Source organism: Synchiropus splendidus, chromosome 19 (genome assembly GCF_027744825.2).
Source record: "Synchiropus splendidus isolate RoL2022-P1 chromosome 19, RoL_Sspl_1.0, whole genome shotgun sequence".
Taxonomy (NCBI): Eukaryota; Metazoa; Chordata; class Actinopteri; order Syngnathiformes; family Callionymidae; genus Synchiropus; species Synchiropus splendidus.
The window spans coordinates 16,941,128-16,968,888 of NC_071352.1; the positions used below are offsets into that span (position 1 = coordinate 16,941,128).

The 27,761-nt window shown below is 49.4% G+C and overlaps 1 protein-coding gene across 3 annotated transcripts; it reads right to left on the reverse strand.

Moving 5' to 3' along the window:
- Nucleotides 1-1,717: 1,717 nt before the first annotated feature.
- On the reverse strand, nucleotides 1,718-27,679 carry syt3 (synaptotagmin III). 3 transcript variants are annotated; one of them, XM_053851026.1, is made up of 14 exons: nucleotides 27,450-27,679; nucleotides 21,108-21,248; nucleotides 19,596-19,889; nucleotides 18,362-18,709; nucleotides 13,732-14,127; nucleotides 13,074-13,182; nucleotides 11,220-11,396; nucleotides 8,875-9,001; nucleotides 7,466-7,684; nucleotides 6,825-6,945; nucleotides 5,974-6,145; nucleotides 5,785-5,914; nucleotides 5,573-5,666; nucleotides 1,718-5,107 (listed from the first exon to the last, which is right to left on the reverse strand). In XM_053851026.1, the coding sequence occupies exons 4-13, from the start codon at nucleotides 18,510-18,512 to the stop codon at nucleotides 5,577-5,579; spliced, it is 1,692 nt and encodes a 563-aa protein (XP_053707001.1). In that variant the 5' UTR covers nucleotides 18,513-18,709; nucleotides 19,596-19,889; nucleotides 21,108-21,248; nucleotides 27,450-27,679; the 3' UTR covers nucleotides 1,718-5,107; nucleotides 5,573-5,576. The 3 variants fall into 3 exon arrangements, with proteins under 3 accessions (XP_053707001.1, XP_053707002.1, XP_053707000.1); XM_053851027.1 differs by lacking the exon at nucleotides 21,108-21,248 and having other exon boundaries at nucleotides 19,618-19,889; XM_053851025.1 differs by lacking the exon at nucleotides 21,108-21,248.
- Between the last annotated feature and the right edge of the window lie 82 nt (nucleotides 27,680-27,761).

The following is a 27,761-nucleotide window of genomic DNA, read 5'->3' on the forward strand; positions in this document are numbered from 1 at the left end:
ACTCAGTTCAGTGAGCTGAGAGAGGCAGAGTGGGCGGGGGGGAGGGAGGGGGGTCCCTGGAGGTGGAGTGTCGGCGGGGTTTAACCTGGAGCTGTGTGCATCACACTGGAGGGACTCATCCTGGTAAACTGACGGAGCGGCTGGATTGTTTCAGACGATCGTAATGAACTTCCTCCGCGTGGTGAGAGGAAAGTGGCTCAGGGAGATTCGGTTGGTGTGACAGCCGACGTGGTGCTTATGTAACGGCTTCACACACTCTGGAGCGGGTTCCTCGCTTTCATGAAGGCACGGTCGCACAGGGAGGGTTTCAACCCCGTAACACCCAGGGATGTGGCTGAGAGCCGAGGTCCTGACGACCTTCAGCTCCGACTGGATCACTTGGTTCTGGAGTGGGGATCGGCACTTAAGCCTGTGGACCTTGTGAGGATTTAGCCACTCAGATTGTGCAAACAAATCCCACACGGCTGAAGCTTGAGGTTGTACTTCCCTGGAAGCGCCAGACATCATGAGGAGTGCTAGGCTCAACACGATGCTGACTAACCAACAACCACCTCCTGACCCCCAAAAAACAGGGTTCATATAGTGGCCCCAGTAGGCACCACTGGTACAGAGTGGCTTGTGTTTTGGTTTCACTGGACCCGCGACTTAACAGGTGCGACTCGTTCACATGAAATGATATCATTTCATAAAAAGTTATTTCACACTGACCGTCATGACCAAAGAGCCCCCATAATGGGCAGAAATCTTGTATCATCACACCAACAGGAAAAGAGGCATCATAGAAATAGGCACAATTCCAGTTGTTTTTGGTGTTTTCAAATGGAAAATGCCAAACGAATCATCTTAATGAAAATGACAGGACCAGTCGTGCTGCTAGCCCAACGAAAGGTAGTGTAGCACCTTAATAAGGATGGACCTTGTGAGAGCGGCTGCAGACGAGTGACGTATAGTGTATTGCCCCGCCCCCTTTGCTTCCTTGTTTCTCAGTCAGCTAGCGTCTTGGCGAAGTTCCACGTTGCAGTTTAAGTGTGGAGCGATGAATACAAAAGACCTTCCGGGAAGACTTTCATACTTTTACCTCCCACCTCCATGCAACAGATTTTGTAAAGTGCGACTTATAGTTCGACCTATGGGGGTGCCACTTCCTCTTGCTCTGCTTGACGGCTTTTGCTGATGAAAATTTCAATTGAATTCACTCATTAAAAAGTTTTTACAAATCAGATCACGCCTGCCTGATGTGCCTGATCTGGCACCCACACCGACACATGGTGTTCAGCACTAACCCTACGCACGGGATGTATGGTGGGACCTGAACCTCAATGTTGAAAACCGGATTACAACGCTCTGTTCTTTTAAAGAGTGCGGGTAAGACTGACCCCTTTGTGTGGGGGGTGCTGGGATGTCGTCGCTCACAAAACAATGTCATGTAGCTAAGCTAGCCGTCAGCTAGCAGCTGTGGCAAAATAAGCCAGATAAGAGCTTGAGAGGTGGGAGTGCCGTCCGACAGGCAAAGGAAACTCCATTTTGCATTTAGGCAAAAAAAAAAAGAAGCCTCAATAAAGAATTCATGAAACGGCGGCTGAATAATTACGCGTGACTTGAGAGCTCGCCACCATGCTCAGGTGGAGCGTCCTCCCAGAGTAAATATAGGCCGGACTCTTTCTATAGCGCCGCAGCGAGGTCACACTTTTCCGAGGAAAGCCCTCGACACAAGATGAATGAGATATAACCTTTATTTCCATCATCTCCATGATTCCCAGCCACGCTTGCACATTCACCACCATCCTGCTCCGAGCGGACCCTCTCAAGTCAAGCCATAAAAAAAGTAAACCTTTATTTATATATTTATAGATATTTATACACGCATATAGAAAACAAGTGGGAGTCAGAGAGTAAAAGATAAACGCATCTTTTTTGACAACAGCTCTGTTTAGTCGACGTTAGTAGAGTTAGTATCGTCAGCTCACTTGTATTTTTTTTGTTTTCAAGTTGACATCATTCGTTAGTAGAAGCATGCAAGCGCCTTCAGGGGAGGAGGGACGATGGGGGAGGAGTGGAGGGAGGGCGGGGGTGCGAGGAAAGGTGAGTATTCAGACACTAGTCAGACAGACAGAGGGCAGGAATCGAGGGTGGACGGAGGAGGAAGAGAAGAGCCAGCTGGCCGTGGTGCAGCCTCCGCGATCCGTCAGAGGGGCTAAATAGGGGAGACGGGAGTGGGAGGGGGAGGTGGGCGCCCAGGACGCAGAGAGTTATGGGTCCTTGAGCTCGGCCAATCGATAACATATCTACTTATACAAGCTGATCAATCACGCCGGGGTGTGATGCACGACTTTGTATCGCTGCGCCTCCACCGACAAGAAAGTAGATCCCTCCACACCTGGCTGCGTCCACACTCCGGCTGCGCTGACAGGGCTCGGCCTGAAGGGGCGCTGTGACGCCACGTCGGGAGTTTGAGTTGCGCTAAATAAAGCGGCGACGTGTCTTGGTTGGTCAACTACGAAACTCAGACTCAAACAGCAGAACGGTGGAATAGCACATGCTAACAGCCTGGATCAGGACACACAACCTCCTCCTAGTTGGGTTGTTGATGACCAGGATAGTGTCATGGCGCTTGTCTAGCACTCAGCATTGTTTCTCAGCATTAGGTGAGTGAGAAGTCGATCCGCTTGTTTGTCAGGATGTTAGTAAAGTTTGGGTTTAGCTGCTAGTTTAACATGCTGTGAAGCTAAGTGACTGATGTTACAAACATTTTTAGCATCCAGCTACAGTCTCACGTCATGCTAGCTTGTTGCTTGCGCTGCATTCTCGTTGACTTTTTTCTTGCTGGTGATGGCAGGTGTCAGCAGCAAGTTGTAGCCCCAGTTGTTTGTGTTGTCTTCAAAATCAAGACTGCTCTGCTGTTAGCATTTTGGATGCTATTCCACCAACTCAAACTCCAGCCGCAAAACCCAACCCTGAAGACGTTTTCAGAAATAAATACTGCATAACGGTATAATGTTGCAACAAAATTATGTAGCTTGAATGACAAAATTTGTATGTTTTTTAAAACATATATCACTGAAATCGAATTGATTTATGGCAGAAAAGACAAATTATGTTGGCAAAAATATGAAAACTAAACAATGAAAAAACCCCACATTCTTAGAAATGAATTAAAAGGAGCTAAAATGGAAAAATATATGAAGTTATATCTTGATGTCATTTTTGCCTTTCTTGCATTTTTTTCACCAAGGTGTGGACTATTGATAACTTCCTTTAAAATAAGCCAATGTATTTTTTTTTCTTTGAATCTTTTATTTTTTTCATGGAGCCGCCGATCAGGAGTGCAACATGACTGTGGACGCAGCCTGGTCGCCGACATGCTAATGAGGAGCAACAGAAGTAGCTTTAGCAAAGTATTTCACTGACTCGTCGTGGTCGCAGTCATGGCTTTAAAAGTCAGAGCAAGTGCAGAAGTTCTCAAGTTGGACTGGGATTCACCGTTGTCATGATGCCGCCACCATAACAAAATCTTTGCTCGTGTTTGTTCACATTATTATTATTATCATTATTCTTTTTTATCGTGTTCTTTTATATTTAGTCAACACATACCAGACACTGTCAGTCACTGTGCCATCAGCTTTTTTTCCCCTCGGACAAACACACACAAGTTACTGGAAGAAGTACACGACCAACACGGTTACTTACATCAGGCAGAGAGGAAGGTGGGGGCAGAGGTCGGCAGCTGAGACGACATAGACAATATAAACTAGAGTCTATGGGACGACAGCAGAGTCCTCAGTGCACGGCAGCTCACTCGCACGCACACTCACACACGACTCGAGACAGAAGACACGTTGGCTCTGAGACTAGTCTGCAGGAAGATTCGGGGGCAATGAGGACACACACACAGACACACAAATACAAAACCCACAAACACGGAAACACACAGCAACACAGACGTGTGTGTCCTTCTGAAGACGTCATCTTCATTGAAGCTCAATGTCATCTTGACCGTAAAAAAAAAAAAGATGCAGAAGTTTTTCCTCAAATAAATCCTGGACAAGAAGCACGAGGAACACGGCAACATGCTGAGACTTCATTTTTGGCTCCTCTGACATCAATAAAGTCCGCCGGTTCAGGGGCGTCTCTCCTCGGCGGAAAAGTCTGACACCGGAACGGCGGAAGGCTCCCGCTCCACCGGGAGGATCCACGCAACGAAAAGGAATCAACGGTTGATGGCGGCGAAGACGGGGCCACTTTCTGTCCCGAAGGGGCCACAGCAGGAACTTTGACACGTCTCCTCAAATAAAACGGGGGAATTCATTTTACGTGGTTAGATCAGGAAGCACAGGATGTTTAAAAATAAATGAGAAATATTGTTTTTCATTCAAATAAATCAATATAAATGAATCTATTATAAATAAATAAATAAATAATCATGGCACTTCTGTAATAAAGAGTTGAGCATTCAACATATTGTTTATGAAATGTATAAATATAAATAATTCACATTTAATTTAACGAACAAAAATTACAATAAATAAGATAAATAAACACGAGTCTATATATATTGAGAAAATCTAAGGTAACAATTGATATTATATACATATGTATAATTTTATTTAACGAAAAAAAAAATTAAAAACAAATGAGAAAGATGATTATTTTTATGAAGAATGTGAAATAATAATTACAGAAAAATATGGAGAAAAACATTGACTATCAAAATGATTGTGGAAAGGACTATAACTAAATATATATTGCGGGTGCAGTTCTCATGAAATATGAGGAAGTAAAGTAACGGCTTTTGATTGTAGAAGGATGGTTAGGGTTCGGGTTGAGGGGGTCTGACTGTGGCCCCTGGTGCTGCACGATGACCAGGTCTGAAGCACCGTGGAGCTTTGGTCCTGGTCAACATGAGTCCTGGAATGGCTTCCGTAACTCTTCCTCCTGTGAGATCACTAAGCTCATGCGTCTTCACAAATGTACACCTCATCGGCCGCCGCGTCCTGGATTTGTTTTCCTCTCAACTGAGTCTCTCTCTCGCTCATTCGTGGATGGAGAGCGTTATTCACAGATGAGAGGAGGAAAGAAAAGGGTCTGGAGCTGCAGGGACGAGAGTGACCTGAGGGGGCAGGAGAGAGCGTTTTAGACGGTAACATCCACATCAAAAGAAGACTAGAATCCAGCAGCAGACTTCTTCTTTGATAACGTCCTCGTGTCCAAACCATCCTGCCTCCCTAACCCCTGAATGTTAAATACAAGAGGATCTGAAGCCAGCCTTGAGGAACACCAGAGTTCAGGACAGAGCTTGATTTAAAGGCCGCAGGCAGCCAGCGTGTTCAGCGGTGGAGAGATATGGACTGGGTTCAGAGGGGGCGGCTGGTGAGGCGGCCTTACATAAGCTGATACAGATGCTCCTGCCTCTAAGCTCATCTGCCTCCCTCCACGTTATCTCAGCCCGGCAGTCGGCACAGGCTGTCCTGCACTGGCTACGGAGCAGATGCTGCACAGATCGCGCACCGCACGTCCAGATAGCAACAGAGTTTGTCACGCTCCCGCTGGAAATGTAGCGGAGAGAGACGCTCACCGAATTAGTCGGAGTGAGGACTGTCCACCACGATGTGAGGCTTCGGGGAGGACGCCGGCGCCGGCTTCGATACAAAGGTTCCGATGGCCTTCTCCTGCAGGGCAACACAGATTTGGTCCCAGTGTAGCGACAAGAGAGAAGCAACTTCCCGAAACTCTTTGAAAGGATGGACCAGAATAAAGAGAATGAGATGAAAGGGCGTGCCTCATTACCTCCACCAGTTGATGCCAGTGCTCGATGGGCTTGCGTGGATTGGCCAACATGGCGGCCCAGTGTTCTCTCCCGGGACCGTCCGCATCACTGCCCACCCGGCACATGCCTATCACCTCATTATGGCCGATGCTGTGAGGACCGTTGAGTCATGATCATTGTGTCGATTCTTGTTCGCTGAGTAGCCTCACCAGTCGTAGTCCATCACGGCGATGACGATGGAGACGCTCTCAATGTTCTCGTTGGGGATGTCGAAGACCAGCGCCTCGTTGTAGGTGGGGTTCAGCGTGTTCTTCTTGATGGACGTCTTCCTCTTTTTTAGCCGGCGGCCGTCACAGACCAGCGAGGCCTTCACGTACGGGTCTGCGGCGAGGAGGAGAGAAACTCAGTCGCTCATAATGTGACGTAAACACTCACAATGTTTTATTTCATTATTCATTTTAGAAATGTGTTTTATTTCATTATTCATTTTAGAAATGTGTGCTTTATATTTAAACCTTTTATTTGAGGGTTATTGAATTAAATTAAATAAAATGATTACTTTTAAAACTTTATTTTGGTTTATTTTTATTTGTCATTAAATTAATTATTTAATTATTTAAGTATTTTTTTATATTTTGAATTTTTTTCTTCATTGATTAAATTAAATATGTAAAAAAAAATCCACAAAAAATAAAAATCACTTGTTGAAGTTTCATTACCAGGAAAATGTTTGAAATTATGAATAAATATGAAATATACTTGACATATTTATATACGTTATGGAATGTTTCGAACCTCTAATATCATGATTATTATTACATTTTTCCCTTGAGGATAGCAACAACAAAAGTTACTTGTTTTTTATATATCCCAACTTATAGTTCCTTCAAGTGGCCTCTGGGCAACAGCAGCTCCATGGTGCTGGGCAGAGGGTCATAATGTTTTGGTCATGGCTGATATTTAAAAGTGACGCTGCATTCTAAAGAGAATGTTCAAGTCTTGGGCATGTTTCTCACGTGGTGTTCGGAATGGAACTTTGATCCATGATGCTGGGTCTCACCTGAGAACCCAGTCAGGTCCATGGCTTTGAGGTTGGTGGCCTTGATGACCGTGGCCGTGAGTCTGCCGGCGGTCGGCAGGTAACACAGCGAGAAGTTCAGCTCCCCGAGATCAGCCTTCTCCTGCACGACACGTGACCAGAGGTGTTAGCTGGAGACTTGACACGATGAAGGTATGAAGGGGAGGCTGACAAGCGCCGCAGCGCCTGAGCACGATGAGTGACGGCGGGAAAAGAGCGGCAGGGTGAGCGACAGCCGGCGCTAATGTGGAGAGAGGAAGTGACATCGCTAAATAAATCATGCCACAATCTGTCTTGGGTGTCGAGTGGAGGTGAGGACTTGGTGCTGCTCTTCTGTCAGCCCTCGGGGCCCGACAGGGGGCGGCACCCGTGTGACGATCTGGTTCCACAGCCGCGGCCCGTTGATGCACGTGTATGTGTGACGTGGTCGATCAGTGTGTGCTGTGCATTGTGAGTTTCTGTGTGAATGTGACTGTGTGTGTTCAGTGGGTGTTGATATTTGTGTGATTCTTTGTGTGCAACATCTACACACAATGTGTGAGCGTGTTGTTTGCCTGTTGTTTTGTCTCGCGTCGAGAGTTTTTTCTTGTTTCGTTTGCACCGAAGTCAAAGGAAGTTCTTACCGCCGTCCCCTCCACAATGTCCCTCCAGACGGGCTTGTCCCCGCTGCCCTCGCTGAAGTCCAGCAGGTTGTCCACCACCACCTGTCCGATCAGGTCGTGCCTGGAGAAGCGGTCGAAGTCGTACACGGAGAAATGCAACTTCCTGGAATGTAGCTCGTTCAGCGGCACGCCGAACTGGAAGGTCTCGTTGAAGACCGGGTTCAGGGTCTTCCTGTGGACCTGGAAGGAGGACAAAGATCTGACATGAGCTCGACCGATGACCCACAGCCACACTGTGCACCCGCATTATTCCATCTTGAATTCACTTACATGTGGAGAAAAGGGCCTCGCACCAGCCCTGCTGTTTGAACAAACCTGATCGATCCGAGTTATCGGAGATCCGTCAAACCAGGAGTGACTGATGTCATGCGGAGGTGATCAATAGTCACGCCCTCCCAACGACCTTGAGGACCAGCATGATCCCATCAAAGCCCCAGGAAACACACTGATAGTTTCCCTTCCACGATGTGGCAGAAGAGCTTTCCATCTGATCACCAAGTCTGATGGAGAGATCAGCTCTGACGTTCTGCTCCTCACACAGCCTCACGGACATTTGCATATTAATCCCTGCCACTTCTTAAAGCCAGCGTCGCTGAAAGACGCCGGCGCGCGAGGAAGCCGGCGATAATTAAAATGTGACACACGCTCAATTTTCCAAATCCAACTTTTGTGGCTGCATGAGCGGCTCTGTCACTCCGGCTTATTAGCGCCTGATGACTACTTGTTAGCTTTGGATTAAACTTGCAGCTGACGCCTTCACAAAAGCCGCTAGGTGATGTGTGGCGCTCCTCGGAGACGAGGCGCGGGGATAAACGCGAGGTGAAATTACGAGTGGTGCGAAAACGCCGGCGCGGAAGTGAAACAATCGGCGAGACGTATAATTATGCAAAACGTGTGGCGGCGACCGAAGAGGAGACCCTGATGACTCAATTCAGATCTGGAAATAGCTGATGTTCATGGAGCGTTGATGCTAACTAGCATCTGTGGAGTTATAGTAGCGACACAAAAAGCATATGAGTGATGTGGCCTATAAATAGCGGACATTCATTCGTACTGTCTGGATATGAACCTTGTTTAGCAGCACATTGACATCCTCCGTCTTCACCAGCCTTCATCCGTCTTTCATCATGAACCTGAATAGACGTCTTCTACTTCTTCTTCCTCCCCAATGTTCTCGCTCCAACCCTGCCTAAAGCTCCTCAAGCTTTGCAGCATCAGTTCCCCCAAAGCAGCAGTCAGAATATATCTACCAGGCTAACCCTTGCACACTCATCAACTACATCTACACCACAGTAGGAACACTAGATGGCAGCAGAGCGCTTCCAATACTATCAGTTTTACTGTCAGAAATGTTTAAAGAAAGACATCACCTTGGTCTGGAATTTCTTCTTCCTGTCTGGCAGTAGGTAAATCTTCACGTACGGGTCGGAGAAGCCGTTGGCATCCTTGGCAGGGAGATCCAGTGCTTTGAGGATCTTCACCACCAGCTGCTCCGTGCTGGAGAGACAGACAGCAACACAAACTGAAGTGTTTCTCTCCATGTCTTGGCTTTAATGGTATGTTTTGTTGCGTCTCAAAGTGTGTTTTTTTTTGGAGTGTGTCTTGGTATTGCTACTGTTGTGCATTCGTTGTTTTTCCAGGGTGAGTATCGCAGCTCTTGCATTGTGTGACTGTGCTTTTCACTACACAACATAGACAATGCTGCGACCAACTCCTCCACACAGTTGTGGTTTGGGTGGCAGGAGACGGTGGCAGGCCCGTGTGAGCGCAGCAACACACGTGTGCCGCGGCACAGTCCCGTGAGTCACGCCGCCGTCTCACGCCTCATTCATTATGGATGTAATTACTCGACGACGACGCCTTTCATCAGCCCTCGTTAACCGGCGTGTCAGCACTTCATTAGCCGCTCCCGCGCGCCACCCTGAGCCCCGGGCTGTCGGGAGAGAGGCGGCGGGGCCGAGCCTGAGCCGACGTCTACGGCCACGTCTGAGGGCGACGACACGGCGATCTGGGAGACACGTTAGCCTCTGAACCAATTAGCCAAGCCAGGCCCAATTAGAGCAGCATGTTGCAGGTGGTGATGGAAATCACAGTGAGTCAGTGTTACACGATAACAAGGATTCGTCCTGAGATATTTCAGTCGCAACGTCAGTGTCGAAGAAGGCGGCGCTTTCGTGTTCCTGAACTTTGAGTCTCCCCCATGGTAATTTGGGTCAAACATGAGTCAGCATTTCTTCCAGTCCAGCAGCTTGGCCAGAGAGAACAAGCTGGTGCCCTCTAGTGGACACATGAGACACTGCATGTGTAAAACTTGATAACAGCTAGCTAGCTAGCTAGCAGCACACCACTTTCCCCTCCATTCCACAGTCGACCTACACACCTTGCTGTGTTGCAGGATCTGGATTCGCTGGCGGAGAATCCAGCCCGACTAAGCCGCGCCGCGCCGGCTGACTGTTGGCAGACGCCGGCGGGAGCTGGCTGTTATTCCCACAGAGCAAATGTGTCAGCTTTAATGGGACTGAAAGTGCCTTTCCCAGCAGATCTGACTAAGATTGACATTGTTCCACCAGCAACAGCGCGGGGTCTCGCATAGTAGCATCTCATCTTGAATCCGAACAGGGCGCCGAGTCCCCCATCAACGAGACGACGGCGACACAAATGAGAGGCGCGGAGGGTTTTCATCGGCCGACGAGCCGATCGCTCTTGTTGTCGCTCTTTAGGCAGAACATTTATAATTCATGAGTTCATGGCCTCCATTGTCTCCTCCGGTCAACCTGAGGATAGGAGTCACATCAGATGGCTTGAGAGACTCGGGTTTGCGACTCACAAGATCTGAGTCGAATGAGCTGTTACCGTCTGACTCACTTGGATGGAGGCCGAGCCAACTCGGTCCTTAAAGGGCCGGGTGGTGCAGTTTTTAGATCCAACCAGTCAAGCACCAATGGTTGAACCAATCCAGTCCATTGTCAGCGTCTGGTGCTGCTTGTTTCAGCAGACGCCCCTTGTTGGAACAAAACCTGCCCCACACCAGGCCTTTGAGGACCAAGTTGGTCTCAGCCCCTCGATTTCATACAGCCTTCGAGCAACATGAGCCAGAGGAATTCACCTCTCATGTGGGATTCAGCGTCAGAATTGTTCTAGTCGCTCTCATTTTGTGAGCAGAAGGTCAAGGCACTCGAGTGGGTGTGTGGTACTCAGCAATTATGTGAAAGAGCCATAGAGAGACTCGCAGTGATTCCATGAGTCACAACCACTCCGTTGCAAACAATTCACTTAAATTTCATGAATCCTTTCTTGTGTCATTATTGTTCACAGGGAATATGAGTTCGACCTACTTCCTGTTTCTCAATCCAAGCCAGGGTACCCACTTCAGTGTGTGGGATTCGGCGATAATTCAAGCCGCACTGACTTGGATGAGCAGTAATACAGCGGGTCCTATTGTATAGCAACTCAAGTCACTTGGACCTGTGGGATTCTACACCAACATGACTTCGGTGTTGGAGTCAGATGTGGGGAGTCCAGTGTTTTTTTTCAAAGGCAAAATGGTGTAATGCTATTGTACAAGCAAAGAAATCAATGCATATTGATAAACAAATGTGAGGAAAATGGACAAGAAAACAAGAGGACGACAGGAAGAGAAGAACACTGGCGCACACAAGGCTACCCATCGTCACGTCTCTCTCTCTCACACGCACACACTGACACACACGCGTACTTGAAGGCGTAGCGCAGCAGGAAGCTGATCTTGCCGCAGGTGTCTCCTTGCTTGCCTTCGCCCTGATCGCCTTTGGGCCTGTAGAGCTCCGGCTTGATCTGACCAATGCAGGTCACCTGCTCCTTCTCCTCGCCGTGGAAATCAGGACTGGAGAGCTGGTGAGTCATGGGCTTGGGCCTGAGCACACACAGAGCAGGGTTTATTCAACTCACACACGCACACACAGCATCGACAGGAGCAGGACAAACACGGAGCGTGAGTCAGCACGTTGGTCAGAGGTACCAAAACCATCTGCCCTTCTCTCCCCAACCTTCCTCTGCAGCGCAACACGAATTTTGATCACCGAGTTCACAGTCCAGAGCTTTGTTGCTGTCGACTGACTGAAAAAGAGCTGAGCCAGGACGCAGAGCTCGCAGCACCCCGTTGAAAGAGGCGTCCGCCCTCACCGCCGCCATGACTGCCGGGTTGAGATCAGGTGCTCATGTGGAGCAGCTCTGTCATCACAGCAGAGAAACTAGTCTTGAGAAATGAAGACAGAAAATGCTGTCTAATTCTTAAGGAGTGAGATCGTGAATAAATCAATCTTGACAAGCCCAAACAAACCAGCTGCTGTCCACTGAGCGGCGTCCACTGATCTCGTAATTCACCCAGTAAAAGACGTTTTCGGAGGCCAACTGGTGAGTCGAGGGCCGCCGGCCAAACAGCTGCGCGATCACTCAGAGCCCTAAAATGACATTTTAGCATGGGCGCGGGGAGAGGGGGGGTTCCCTCTGCCTTCAATCTCTCTCTTTATTGATCCTTGACCGCAGTTTATTAGTTTGTTTGCCGCTCTGTGGTGGTGAAGGTTGGACCAGGAATGAACTCAAACAGTCCAAATATCTGTTCTCATGAAATGTATTTTTGAAGTAGACATTGTGCCAACTCATGAGACACACACTTCCTACTGAGTCATTTATCTTTATTATCTAAAGCAATGACAGAACTACATGCGTCATTCATTTCAGCTGATTTATTTTTATAAAAATATTTAAGACGCATGATTTTTATTGGAACAATGTAACCATTTAATATCCGGCAGATATTTGTGGAATTTAAAATGTATTTTAAATGTTAGATAAATCTTCAAAACTATATTTGCATATATTTCTCAAAATAAAAATCAATTGAAATGATTGAAAGAAATTAGAAATGATTTGCAAACGTCTATATTTTACTTTACACTTTGTTATTTTTAAAATTAATTATTGAAGTGATAATAATAACAATAAGAAGAAGAAGAAGAATTTAAAATGACATTTCTTAGTCAATTATTTAGGACTGAAACGCACACACACACGTTTGTATGTCTATTCTTGTGGGGACATTTCATTGCCATAATGTTTTCCCAGCCGCTCCGCCTAAACCTAATGACCAAGTTATTTTGACATCTTCATTCTCAAATTGAGGCTTGGACATGTGGGGTGCAGCCAAAAGGTCTCCACAAAGGCATAAGGTCCTCACAAGTGGGTGTGTTTCCCCCACAAGGACAGATACAGAGACAGACAGAGACAGACACACACATAATACTAAAGATTACACCGACAAAAGATAAAAATACATTCAAACTAATGCTAAAGCACAGCACGAATTTGAATCTATTTCTCCTACGTAAATGTACAGGCTCAATCGGATTCCTACAGATACCATAGAGAAAATACAGCCCCGGGCGTGAAGGTGTAAACTGGAGGTATAGGGGTGAATAAATATTCTAGAAGAAAGTCATAAAATGCAGATGTTGCTGGCTTGTTTTGCTCGGATTGATTTCTGCCTCCTCGTCTGTGCTGGCGTATCGATGCGCAGTGAGAAGCGACTGACCGTGAGGTGACCTGCTGCTGCGAGTGAGCGTTGGGCAGCTCCTTCGGCGGATGAGCCCCGGCCTCCGCGTTGGGAACGTCCGGAGAGGTCTGACTCAGCTTCAGAGTTCCTGGAAGGGAAGCCGTCCGTTAGCCACATGTGCAGCTGCTGCTACCGTAGCCAGGCGCCATGCCGCCGACCCGTCGATGGCATCGATCAGCTGCATTGATCCGACAGGATGTGATTTAGGGTCCGACAGAAGGCGGCGTGAAAAGAAAACAACGGTGGTGATGTGATGAACAACCTGCGACTGCAGCCCCAGAAAACTCATCGTGTGAGTGAGCCATCAGACTCTGACAGGACTAATCAGAAAAACATGGAGCCACTGTTGCTGCTGATCTGTGCGAGCATTGATCAGCTGCTTCACTTCACAGTTGTTTGGGAATCAGGAGAGAAACCAGGCAGCTGCTTCGCTCACTAGTCATCACCCGCACCCCATTGGCTGCTTGGAGTTTGAGGAGATCATGAGGCGCTCTGCCCGAAGTCTGATCACGACTCATCAGTCACAAGTCAGTTTTTACAGCTTGTCTTGTTGCTCTGGTGACGGGATGACTGACAGGTCTCCATGGACCATGATGTTTCAGGATGACGCAGAGACATGTCAGACAGTGAGACTCACCAGCGTTGTTGGGGTACGAGTCCATGTCCAGGTAGGAGCTCTCCTGGGTCTCGTGTGGCCCCCCCACCACTGCGCCCATGTCCCCCCTCTCCAGCCCCACCAGGTCAGAGAAGTGAGGGTGATGCTGCCCCTGCTGGCCAAGAGAGGGGTACAGCGACGAAGAGGAGTGGCCCTCCTTCCTCTGCAGCAGTGGCGGCAGGAACGAGGAGCCGCCGGCTCCCCCGAGACTCCCGATTCCAGCGCTCCCGGGCAGCAGCCCGGAGGTCAGGCTGAGGCCGCCGCCCTCTTTGTCCCGCCATGGCAGCCAGCACAGCTTCCAGGAGACGAAGAGGGAGACGGAGAGGAGGACGATGCCGCAGAACGTTACGATGACCGACAGAAGACTGACGGAGATTTCTGAGAACACAGAAGCAGACAGACAAACATTTTCTTGGAGCCACATCTGAACATCTCCATCAAGCCTGAGGTCATGACTCGAAACATGTATAGATTCCTGGGGCCGCTGTGGAGTCTGGAGGGCAGTCAGTGAAGTCTGGTGACTGCGGAGGTTAGCATCAACAAGAACCTTGTCTCACTTGATAGCCCTCATGCAATCACTGAGTCCTACATGTCTCTGAGAGTCCCACATTTGATTCAAGTGCTTGGACAGGAAGTCCAGTCCAACACACCTGAAGGACTTCCACGTCTTCAAAAGGGAATTTGCATGGGGTTGCCGAATCCCACATGTCCAAGTGAGTCTCAGTGACTCAGAAAAGAATGAAATACTGCGACTGAAGGTGATGAGCAGAAGGACTAGTTCAGTACCAAACGTGTTCCTCACGCGTAAGTGAGTCCCAGGGGTTGGAATTTTGAGGAAGGAAATGCTAATTTGACCCCTCCCACACATCAACAATACAGAGCGGACATGAGTCACTCAGACTGGGGAAACAGTCTGACAACAATTCACGAGAAAAAATCCCACGACTTGACCTTCATCTTGATGCTGAGAAATGATGAATTCAACAACAGTTTATCTGTGTGTGAGTGTAAATAGCATGGACAGGTTTCAACGTGTGACTGCAATATTTTGTCTTCCTGCCGTATCTGTATCCTTCCGTGATACAGTGGTGCACAGACTGAATCAGGAGCCGCTGTCACGCAGGTGTGGGAACAGGCTGGCGAACCAACCCCCTGCCCCCCCGCTCATGACCCCCGCTTTAGTGTAAATTAGTGCGCTCCTAAAGCCCCCGACGCAAATCTAAATTCCGAGCTGCGAATGAGGGCAAACATTAGCTGAGTGGGTATTTTTAGTGGAGGCAGGGGGAACAAGCGACCAACAAAGACGCCCCCCAGCGATGCTGTCACGCCTTTCCCTTATGAGCCGGTTAATCTGCTGGATGACGGCTTGATGGAGCGGGTGGGTGCTGATGTCGTGACGGATCTGGAGCCACGAAGGGGTGAAAAAAAAGCTGTGCTTTAACTCGGTCAACCTGCCGCCGCTGACTCCGTCCTGCGTTCCACTTTGCTGCCACACTTTCATCAATGTTTTATGATATAATATCGGTGTCCCGTGATTGGTCGGGCTGCTCGCCCCGATCACCCCACGTGACCCCAATAGGGAACAAGTGGAAGAAGATTTGTGGTTCCACAATACGCTGGATGCTTTGTTGGCATCAGAAAACGCTCTCAGGTTTCCACAGCGTTGTTTATCTCATCGATAAAGCTTCAGAGAAGCATGATGCGTTCAAGTGCAGTCAAGTTCTCACGCAGCTCAGTTTTTGGGGCATGTCTTGGTCATGTTTCGATCAGTCAGAGACAATGCCTCAAACTCCAAAGGCTTCTCAGCGTCCACACACGAAGATTAGGATCCCATTTGTGTTTGTCTCCTAATGCTGATCAAAACATTCACATCAGCCGCTCCCTTTTCACGAAACGTGCCAAGGTACATTTGGAGGGTAAAGAACCAGAGCTGGTCTGTCTCCTTAATCTAATCCCCTCACAATCCTCGCCGGGATTTCTTCTCCCAGGCACATTCCTCTGCTTGTCTCTTTGTTCGTCACCTTCCCTTCGTCTCCTCCTTGCCTTTCGTGCCTCTCCTCCCTGAATTATTCATCGTCTGTGTGTCATTAATCAGCACTTGTTCAAAAAGACATGATGGGGGGGGGCTATCGATCTGTCGCCGTCGAGCGGAGCAAGAGGGAAGATGGTGGACAACAGCAGCAGTGTGATGATGAGTCCGTGGTGATGGAGGAGGAAGAGAGAGCAGCAGCAGACAGATTGGTGAAGGTGGTGAAGCAGACACAAACGCTGACTGGCTGCGATCCTCCCTTTTTCATCGCCAGGCTGCAGGTTGATCAAGTCGATGCCAGTAGCCCGAGTGAAGGAGCAGAAACCAAAGAGGCAGTGATAGAGAGAGAACGGGCCGGCTGCGTGAAAACAAGCAGACAGTGATTTATTACCGGACCTGAAGAGGGGCGGGGCTTCACGGAAGAGAAAGGTTCATGTATTGATCGTCAATCAGAAGTCAGCGGGGGTAACTGGAGACAGAGCGGCTTGCGTGGGGATGGCAGATCGGGGCGCTCTGATAAGGCTGTGATCAAATGTGCGGCGGCGACAGAAGAGCTCGCCACTATCTGTCTCTCTTCAGGCAGTTACGAGCGCTGATCACACCAAAGATCCATCACTTAGCCACAAATGGCCGCCTGCACAGGTGGGCGGCTGAGAGGCCACTGAAGTGCACGCTGAAGAGGAAGACTTATTTTCGCTCAGCGGCCGATACCAGGTGTCGAACACAACAGGGGAACCTGAGAGCCCAACTGACTGTGGCCACTAGGCCACACCAACGCTGGCTCCTCACCGGGATCGGACCCAAATTTGACCCAAGGTCGAGCAGTGTTTGTTATGTTAGCGTCACGGATCAGGGTCTTCCTGTACCGTCGCATGACTTTGGCGACATTTTGACATTCCACAATGTAGCCATTAACACAACATCACTGCGTAGTGTTATCTGTTATCTGCTGGCCGATTTCAAAAACCTCTTTAACCAACGCTCAAAACATAGACAGAGCCTTGGTGAATTCATATGAGAACCATTCCCGACCTGCACCGCGGGGATCACAAGCCTATGCCATGGGACCGCCCACTCCCCCTCACGCCGTACACTACACACTGCATGCACTGCTTGTTTTGTTTAATATTTAGAGTTGGCTATTGGAAAATTGAATTACATTTATAAGATGCCAGAAATGAACTGGCAAGCTCAAGTTTACAGAGGATACATAACATATTTTTGTCACGATAGAGATTAAATTTGCTTGTGTTTTTGGGATGGGTGTCCTCTTTTCTGACTGGAGCACCTGCCCCCCCCACAGCCTCAGAATGATCAAAGGAACAAGCCCAGAAGAGGCTCAACATCATGAGAAGGACGAAGAGGCAGGGAGCCGAGGAAGCTCCTGGAAGGGAAGATCGTTGTGTGTTTGGGTCACTGCACACTAGCTGTCGCGGGACTGGAGGTTCTCCACCAGTAACTGTTACAAGCCCACTGGGAGTCAATTGCTGCTCCAGAACTCTGCCCAGATTAGCATCAAATCACAACAAGGCTGCTCTCGTCTGAGTAACCGCCCTGCAACAGAAGTTCATCTGCAAGTCATCTATCCGTCTCTTCACTTCCAAGCATCCAAGACGCAGCAACTAGTTGAGGAGCGCAGTTTTCTGAAAGGGTTTGTTTCAGCTACCAAGCCAGGAGGGCATATTCCTATCTTAGAGAGCAGCCAGCTCGAGAGCAAGAAAACGGCAGGCAATACCCGGCTCAGCCAAACCTTCAGTAGTCGGTGGGTGCACAGGTGGGCAGCCTGGGAAGAACATGTTGAAGAGGCGCTCTATGTCAATCAGCATGTGATGCAAGCCCACCGGGGACGCAACACAGCAGCACATCAAACACATCTCTGCTGCTTACACAAGCCCTTCACTGACAGCTTTCGGCTCTTGTAGTCCTTTGAGGGCTCCCAGGCTTCCGTCAGCAACCAAAAAAGAAGGGGGAATCACAGCTGGTTAGTGAGCGAGGGGGTGGGCAACAGTGGTGTGACATTTCTTTACAAAGCCGTCCAATTCTCTGGAGGCAACGCGCAGCCAATCCCAGCTAATCTACACTGAGCCACAAATATTCACGCTAATCTGCATAACTGCATCTTGCGCTTCCAAATGCTTCGTGAGAGCCCACACAATGGTCGTAAGAACAAAGCCCCCCATCTGCAGCGCCACGCACCTCATCGTGCTGGGAACTAAATAAATATATAATCCAGCGGAGAGCAGTCTTTTGTGCGTTTGGGGGTACACAAAATAGAAGTCAGTTCGTGGTATGAATATTTCATGGCTTGTGGGAGCACCACTTTCGCTCAACACGCTAGCCCCCTCGCTTCACTCTTGAGGAAACCCTCGGTATATTCACAACTGTGACCCATCTACCCGCGTTTCGGCATCTAAATGTTTTATAGGGATCAAACTTTTGCAGATTGCTCAGAAACTGAGCACCCAGAAAGGTGCAGCAGATGGTTAGAGAAACGACGTTTTTCCGCCTCTCCAGGACTGTTCCAGTCCAAGGACATGTTCAAGCTGAGCCAGAGTTCTATGACAGAGGAACCTGGGAACTCACCTGTGTCCAGCTGTCTGTTGCGTCCTCTCAGCAGGTAACTGAACTCCTGGCAGTGCTCACTCTGGCTGTAGCCCCTGGGAGAGTTGAAGCACAGCTCCTCCACCAGCACCAGCGCCTTCTTACACAGGTCTTCATCCCAGTCCCCCGACATCCTCCAATCCGCATCGCACTCTCACCCGCAGTCAGCCAATGGCAGCCCTCGCCACCCTCGGACGGAGCCTCCTCAGCCCGTCCACCTTTTAGAAACCCAGGGAGAGGAAGCGGAAGTGCGAGGTCCGGGTTGGGATCACTGGCAGCAGACTGAGGTTCCCATGTAGGAGCACGAGACGTCCAGCCGACTCACGTTCCCTGGGAAGCGGAGGTGAGTTAAGGTGAGCACAAATCAGGCTGGGCAGGTTCACCTTCACAATTAAGCGAGATAACAACGTGTCCCTGGAGAGATGTGTCCTCTCCTTATCAAAGCGCTGTCAATTAATCTGCCGGTGAACAGCACAGCTGAGGTCAGGTTGAGTGCAAGAATGTCCTGCACATTTGATCTACTGGCTTTTTCTGGGGTGCAGCAGGGCAGCAAGAGAAGCTGGGCGGGATCTTGATATGGAAACATGACGGCTCAAATCACTTCCCAGTGTCCGCCAAATTCAATGATTTGAACAACCTTCAACTGCCTGTCCTTCCTTCTGCCCTGACAAAAACATTCTCTTCAGATTCAGAGGGCTTTCTTCTCCAAGGGTACAATGTAAAAAACCCAGAGGCTCTTATTTAAGATGGTAGGACTTTGTTTAAACCACCATCAGTGTGTGCTCCAGGACGGACTCGTCAGTTCCCTGTTCTGGCTTGACATGAATGACCACACGGGAATAAAAAGAGGATCCGCTCCTGGAAGTCTGAGACACTGCTCCGCTTGGCTCCTGTGAAGATGTCTTCTGGACTCGTGGGGTGGTCAGCTAGGGGGAGCCCCTGGGACAGACCCCTGGAGAGATGAATCCTCTCAGTTCACCTGGAACAACCTGGTGTTCCACCATCAGAGAAAGGGACCTCTTTACTGAAGCTGCTGCACCTGCCTAAGATAAGAGGAAGGAAGGTCGCCCACTCATAATCCCAGCTAGCCGGGGCTCGACTCACTCGGGGGTATGCAGGTATGAAGCTGTGATGAATGAAGAGATGTTTCTCAGATTCAATGCTCCCTGAAATCATTGGACTTTCAAATGTCACGCAGCAGTGTTCTGAGCGTTACCTTTATTGAACTCGGCTCTCACCGTGATCCATGCTGAATTGAGCCGCCGGAGCAGTGAAACTCGTCGTGTAGAATTTGTCTTTGCAAATGGCAGGAGTAAGTTACGCCCGGAGTGGTCACATAACCTTTAGATGGCGATTTTAATAACGTTCCCGCGGGCGGAAGAAGGCAGGCCCGCAGACAAGGCCTCTTCACTTCCTCCCTGTGACCCGGTGGCAGGTGCTCATCATCTTCTGTGGTCCTTCAGACGGATCGCAGTCCAGCCGCTGTCAGAAGCAAACCTCCTGGCATCACCTGCGGAGAATGAGAATGTTTGAATCATTAAGGAGAAGGTAAACAAGCACAACAAGGGCGTCGTGACCCGAACGTCTGGAGGACTGCGAACTCTCCCGACGCACTCGAGTAGAAGCATAATTGGATGTATTAGCTCCGACTGCTTCATGCATGAGCTCACCCTTCACCCTCCTCTCTAACTAGACTTCTTTATTTTGAACTCATTCTGTCTAAATAAAGCAGGTCAATGCCCAAAATCCACTTTCTCACAGGCAGCGAGTCTCCAGAGGACTGAGGAGATTGCAAATGCAAAGTTTCTGATCGCACAGATCTGCTGCGGCCAAGGTGGTTGTCAGTCGGAGGAATCAGGTGGATGGATGGAGCAGCCCAGATTAGAAAGATGCGACAGGACGAGGATCTAAACCCGCCGTGGCAGACCCAGATTTGGTGGTTAGCGACACACGCTCGCAGGTTGATGTCAGCACCTGCAACCGCAGGGAAAGAAACTGTCACAGAACAAGAAACCTCTCTCTCTCTTTGGATCTGGGGGTTCACCGCTGTGGCAATGCCAGCTAATTCTGTCATCATAGGCCCTTGCCTGTGCTTGTCCCAAGACTGAGGCACCAAGAGGAACCTGAAAGTCCCACAAACACAGAGGAACTAGATTCACCCAAAGAACCAGGACAGGGTTCCGAGCTTTGGGACCAGCAGCCGTAAGTGATCCAGGATTCAGGACCTGTTCTTTGAAGCAAACTTCAGTTCAATAAGATGGTTGTTGGGACACCTGGAAGGGGGCTCACTGCTGAGTCTCGCCTGTGTCCGAGGGGTCGTCCACAGTGAGCGAACGGGAGCAGGGCACGACCTGTAATGCTCCAGCCTTGTCTCATATTTGACCTTTCCTTCTTTATCTCCTCAGCTCCACCTGCTCACCAGCTCAATCTGAGTAAACAAAATCTTCACATGAAGATTAGTCTCTGTGTAGATGAAACACTCAAAACGTCCACGTACTCGATCAATTCCAATTAAGTGAACAGATTCTGCTAGCTCTAGAAAACGCTTCCTCCCCTCGCGGCGTCACCAGAAAAAGAGATCATAAACACGGAGTAAGATAAATCACCAGCCAACGATGGGAAGAGGTCACGGCAGGTCCCCGCAGGGGCTGCTCAGTCCCTGTAAAAAGGCGAGGACCAATTCCTCAAACATCAGGTCTTGTCAGGGAAAACAAGGACTATTGATCACCTGATGTGTGCGGCTCAGAGGTACGTCAGGGTCGGCCGTGGCGAATTGACTGGCACCTCTCTGGAAAAGTTCGCCTTGAGTGTCAGGTGGTCCGTCGGCTGTCACTCAACTGCCGTGTTTGACAATAGACGCTTGTCACGGCTGTGGAAAACAAGGCAGTTCTTCACTGACCCAGTCTCCTTGAGCACACACTTTTACGGAAAAACAAGCTCTGCGGAGGATTTAGGATTGAGTTGAGATCATGGCGCTGTACTGACTGGACTTGAAACAGCATCGGTGTGTTCGTCCGCAGTGCCACAGAAGCGTGTCTTTCTCACACCAGTAACACTGATATTACAGCAGCATGAGTTAACCACACATGGGAAATTGGTTTTTACTGAGAGTCAAAATTTGAACTTGAGAGAATCACACGATGATCCCAGAAGTGAAACATGTGCAAGGCCAGCCAAGAGTTCCATCAAGGTTGGGATGCCAGCAGAGGGCGTTAGAATCCTTTTACACAGTGATACTATTGTGACAGAAAAACGTAAAACCAAAAAATGTTTTTTTTAGAGGCTGGAACAGTTACAGTTCCTGTAAATTCTGGACTATAGAGGGCATCAGAATATTAGCCACGCCCACTAATTTAAGAAGCAAAATACATCTTGTTCACAAATAAGCCACAGCGGTCTGTAAGCCGTTGGTGCAGTGGTGCTGTCTGCGCCATCGAAAGATCAGTGGTGCTTAAAAATGCATGGGGGTCACTTCTAAACTACTTTGGAAAACGGGGTCCAGCATCAAGAGTGACTCATGAAACAAACTCAGCAATGTTTTGAACTTGAATCATCAACTCCTCACATCTTTTATTGACATCAAAATGCTCAAAATTCGCCCATGTGTCTGAAGTTCAGACACCACAGCCGGTCTCAGCTGCTGCTTCTCGTCTCCGCTCTGTGAGTTGCGGACACGCGGGTGAAAACAGTGCATTTTGATCGCCTTAAGGCCAATAAAATGCCTGTGATTTCATCAGTTGTGAATGTGACAAGGCTCAATATTTTGGCAGCATGACATGAGCCGCGTGGTTGCATAACGGTTCAGGCTGAAAAATATAGTCCATGAATTACAGAGAGTAGAAATGAATTTCAGAGAGAAACTTGGTTGAACTTGAAAGCTAAGGTACCTACACTTGATTCAACATCGATAAATTGAACTGACTCATGTTTTCTGCATCGAGCATCAGTATCTCTTAAAGCTCTGATGCACCTGATCTAAAGTAGATCCGCTCCATCAGACGGACTTCTGTATGTCTGGGGTTCTGTTGCACTCGTCCGTCTCCATCCATCACGCCACACCTCCACTCTCAGCCATTTAGATAGTAAATCTGCCTGAGTGACTTTAAATCTCAGGTCGTCGCAATCACAAGAATGGACGTCTGGCACAAAAGTGTTTGGCAGTGCGGGGTCTGGCAGGCGAGCGGAGACAGAACAGAGCGGAGGATGAGGCGCTCAAACCAACCGGAGAGAGAGTGACACAGCAGCTTCTGATCAAAGAGGAATGGAGACCAACGGCATGTTTACAAAGGCTGTTTATTTTTAACGCGGCCGGGTGCGCTCAGGTGATGCGCATCACTGGAGTGGAGTAGCAACACAAAACCTCCCACAGAAGCTCCATTGACTGCAGATCTGATGCGGATCAATACACACAGCACGGCCCAGTCGCTGCCCCAGTGTCTGAGGCGACGCCGTGCAAGGTCAGCGCCAAAACCTGGCGCAGGAATACCTCATCAGATCATCGCTGTGACAAGGCTCCGCTCTGCTCTGAAGATAAATCCCCCCAGGCCCTCGTGAGAAAGCCCGTCAATCTTGGAGGGAATAGTTTCTTCAGTTCCAGAAAGATGTCACTCCTGCTTTCAGTGAAGATCCCACAGGGGACGGAAATTACATTTCTTATCTCCATTGTCAAAGAAGTCCAAACAGGCTGAACTGTAGCTTCACACGAACCACGTCGCTCTTCATTCAAGAATGTGGACGAGAGTGTTACAGCGGCAGAATTTCCTCTAACATCCAAGGCTCGGCTCGCTGACCGCGCACACACATCATCGACGTCGTCTTCTGTCCAAGGCTGTTGTGGTCCCCGGTGGTCTCCACATAACCGTAACCACTGACCACGTCAGAGCCGGCTGGCCAGCAAGAGCCTTCCAGAAACACTGGGCCCAGTGAAATAGGAGTCGGCGGAACCGGAGCTGTTGCTGACTCTCATCTTCCGCCAAAATACTGGAATTTACATTCTCTGCTCTGGATCTGGACCAAAGCGCTCACAAGCCAACTTGAAAATATCGTCACCATCAATGCCAAGAGACAGAGAGGGAGGGAGGCTTACAGTGGCGGCAGGCCCAAACTGGAACAGCAACCTTTGTTACCGCGCCCCGTTTTGCCTCGCCAATGTCAAGAATGCAACGATATTGACAGTATTCGCTGACTGTAGATGTTTTCTTCATTTTCTGCGCCTCCTCTCGTAACGCTGTACTTAGCAAGGACCACCAAAAAAACTCTGGAATCGTGGAGGAAAGCATGATCTCAATGATAACAGAGGGACAGCAGCCATCCCAGGACCACCCCACAGCAAGGCTCGCCGCGCTTTGAGCAACCGCCAGCTTCTCCAAGGGCACTGTGTGAGCCGGTCCAGGACACACTTCTGAAATCCCACTGGGCTACACCCAATTGGTGACCCCTCATCAACTAACCTCACGTCAATGAAGGCAAAGAACCACTGCCGCACCGTGCAGCCAGGTAACCAGGGCCACTTTCTCACCCGGGACTCAAACTGAACCCAAACAGAAAACTCTAATCTGCTCACAGCCCCTCCTGGGAAGCAAGTGTTTCGGTGTGACTGACACAAATCTGCATGTGGAATCTGCTTCTGGAGGAGGAGGAATCGCACACCTCCACCGCGGTTCAGGAACCTCACTGATAAGACATTGGAGACGCTGCCGTCTGATGAATATGAGGCAGCCGCCTGGTTCTGTGATCTACCGAGACGTCCCACTGTTTCCCTTCGCTAGGTTGTTGAGTGCTGCTGTGTCGCCATGGAAACCTCAAGGCAAGGGTATTTCACAAGTGTGATAAGGGTTGGAATGCAGGAGTTTTGGAAGCTTCAGGACGTGCCGGGAGGACGGCAGGCCTCTTGACATCAGGACCAACAGGTCGTCTAAGCAACTTGAATTTATGGTTTTCCATGGAGGTGACCACAGGCAGAATGAGGCCGGGGAACGGTGAAAGCTGGCGAGGCTGAAAGGTTGCTGGGAAATAATGAGTGAGCGGGTCTGGGTGGAAAACACGGGGGCACGTTAAAACACAGACGCCAGCCGCGGCTGAGGTTTATGACTTACTTTACAATGTATTAGATTCCTGCTATTTAGGCCTCTGGTGGAAGACAAACTATTTTGAGTTGCAGTGACTGGAGGAGAGCCCAACTCATCAGCTCCTTTGCTCTGAGAACTTTTATGAACCTGCCCCCATGTGGGAGGAGGAGGGGGGCAGATAAGAATAGAGAGGCTCAGCGGAGCACGGCCTGCAGGACAGGCAGAGGAACCACCTGGGAGGTGATAAGAGCAGTGAGAAAACCGTCCTGCACACTTGGTTAGTCACCGCTCGCTCTCACACCAGCACGGGGCTGTTCTCACCACCCACAACTGTCTGTCCACAGACCACTTCCTCCATGATCCCTGCAAGAATACGCTGTGAAGGAGAGGTGCCGAGAAAAGGGCGACAAATGAAGCGTGTCTTGGGCACCGAGGCTCTCAAGTGATGCTCGGTGTGAACTGAGTGCCGACGGTCCCTTGCTACCTCTGTATTTGGTTTGTTGGGACGTTGAGCCACTAAGAGCAGTCTCGAACTCCTGAGGGAGCAGAGGTCCAAACCCCTTGAGCAGTAACTCAGAAGACGGCATCTTCTCTGCAATGAAAGGAGCAACAATCTCTCAAGGTTCTGGGGTCACGTCCCTCACAAGGTTTGACCTCCAAACCCGAGAGAACACTAACTCATCAGTGGCCATGTTTTTGCTAACTCAGAAGAATCTCAGATCTTTGGACTAAACCTTGTGCTCCAGCCTTGTTTTGACTCCTTCAGCACTGCAGAACAACCACGTGCGTACGGTTGATTCAACAGAAAAGCCTCTTTGTTTTCCAGACTAATAGAAAAATGGTGCAGCTCCAGAACTCTCACGTGAATAATCTCTGCATTAACCAAGTCAGACTCGGCGCCGCGTCGGACTAATCAATTGGACGTGGCTAACGGGATGTTTCAGCCGGCTCTCATTGTAGTCGACTTCTGTCTTCGCTTGCCGTCAGCACCTGGGCGTCCTCTTTAACTCGCCGTGTCGGTTGTTGTTCTGTTTTAGAGTCTGATTTCACACGTACGGAGCGTGGAGAGAGCTTTGTCTGCTCTTAATTGTTTGGCATGTGCCACGTTTGGGGGGCAAAAACAACCCGGTGAGGAATTTAACTTGTCAATATCGAAGGCAGAAGCCAAAAGAACAGCATTTTCATGAAGCATTTTTGAATATGACAGCCAAAACATTACTGCCATACATGATGTTGTGTGAGTCTCGCAGTCACTAGCTATCGATGACTGACATTATCTACCTGAAACACCAAGCCAACAGGGCATTTTCCCTGCTCGGCCACACACGACTGTAGTGTCCCACTCAGACTGTCACCCCACAGCTATTGTATATTAATATATCACCTTTCACACGAGCCTGGCAGCTGACTTCTGTTCCACCAATGAAACGTCGATCAGAGACAAGTTCATCACAGTGTTTGTGTAAGCTGTCTGCTCCTGTCACTTCAATGTTCTGATGAAAATATGTGCAACGCTGAGTCACCCTCCCGACCGATATCTTGAACTTGACGTGTGTCTTATGTGGCGTTTTGCTCACTCTGGAGAGGACGACACTGTCGACCTGAGGGCGCAGACAAACTCCAAGTTTCACATGATAAATGGTTTGACCCCTAATTCTACTGTGGGTTCAAAAGCTCGTGGCCCATAGAGCAGGAAACCACGGGGGCAATAGAAGCTGCGGCAGCTGGGGTAGGATCCGGCACCATGCCGTGCAGTAGGCCCTTTGGAATGGGCACATGTGATGATACAAATGTTGCCTGTTTAAAAGCCAGCTTTTGAGCCATGTTGGGGCAAAGTTATGCGCTTCATGATGCATGCAAATATGCCCTCTTGGCTTGGTAGTCTCACAGACATTTAGACCAAATTTGAGACACGCATATGCGGTGAAGCAGGACACTCCTGACGACTCGTGTGTGACGTCAACTCTCTCTCAATTCTCTTTGAACTGGAATCCTTGGATCCAGTTGCTCGGCATTCGGTTCTTTGGACCACATAAGCATGACAAACGATGGCAAGATATTTTCTCCTTCATTTTGCCCTCTAAATCGGTGCCTCTAGCCCAGCACCTGGTCTGTCCCCCGTGCTGATAGAGGGCACGACCTCCCCGTTTCCTCCTGTTTCGCCTTGCATCACTTCCTTTCGGGGCCATGACCATCTCGGCCTGAGACAACGTTCAATCGCACATCGCTGCTCAGCGACTGGAGACGGATGGATGCACAAGCGTAAATAGATACGGGGGCCAACACCGCACGTCTTTTTCGGTTACGCTACTAGAGCGCTTGTGTGTCTCACCAGGTCGGAGGCGGCGCCAAGACTGAACAGGGGATATTAATGTCTATTGACTAGCGATAATAGCTTTGCCGAGCCTCGGCCCTCGAGGTTGTTCCAATTTAGCCTGTGCCATAATAGCCCCCGGACATCCTCTCAGCAAATAAATAACACGGGACGGGGCCTGGATTTCAGCGGGAGACCATATATCTCTGTATAAACGTGCAATCAAACGCGCGTCGGCTTCAGGCAGACACCTTTTATCTCGGCCTATTTCCACATTCAGGGCTTTCCGTCGCTCCATTTTTAGCTGCAACGGTCTGAATTATCTATAACAAGGAGCAGGAGAGGCTCCCGCTGCCTTCAGCCCTGCACTCTGGGAGTAATGACACAGATTCGCAGGCCTTCGTGTTCCTGCTATGTCAGAGTGCTTTGCATAAATATGATGGCAAGTGGTGGAGAGGGGGGTGTGAGAGTGGGTGGAGGGAGGGGGTTCGGCACGTCACCTGTCTTCAGTCGGTCTGTCTGTGACAATGGGACTAAGGTAAAGGAGACTGATGCAGCAGAGATTTGCTTGCAGGGAAGTGATGCACAGGGATGAAATATTAATGGCCCACTGACACATGCTGCTGCTGGATTCAGGGCAGTGCGGTGATTCGGGATGCGCCAGGGATCGGCTGAAAGAGACACCTACCTTTTCTGCTTCCCGCTTCTCTGATCTCCCCGATTGAATGTCCGAGCTGCAGCGGCGTGAAAGGGACAATCCGCCCTCCTGCTTGTCTCCCAGGCGCTGAGAGGGTGAAGCAGACTGAGAGGGAGAGAAGAAACGCTCTCTCGACCCTCCCCTCTTCTCCCTCCTGTTTCCTGTGCGCTTCTCTTCTATTTTTCTCCCCTCCTTGTGTATATTTGGCTCCTCTCTGTTTCTCTCTCCCCTCCCTCTCTCTCTCTCCCTCTCTCTCTCTCTCGGTTGCTCGCTCCGTTCCCTCCCTGTGCTCTGAATACTAAT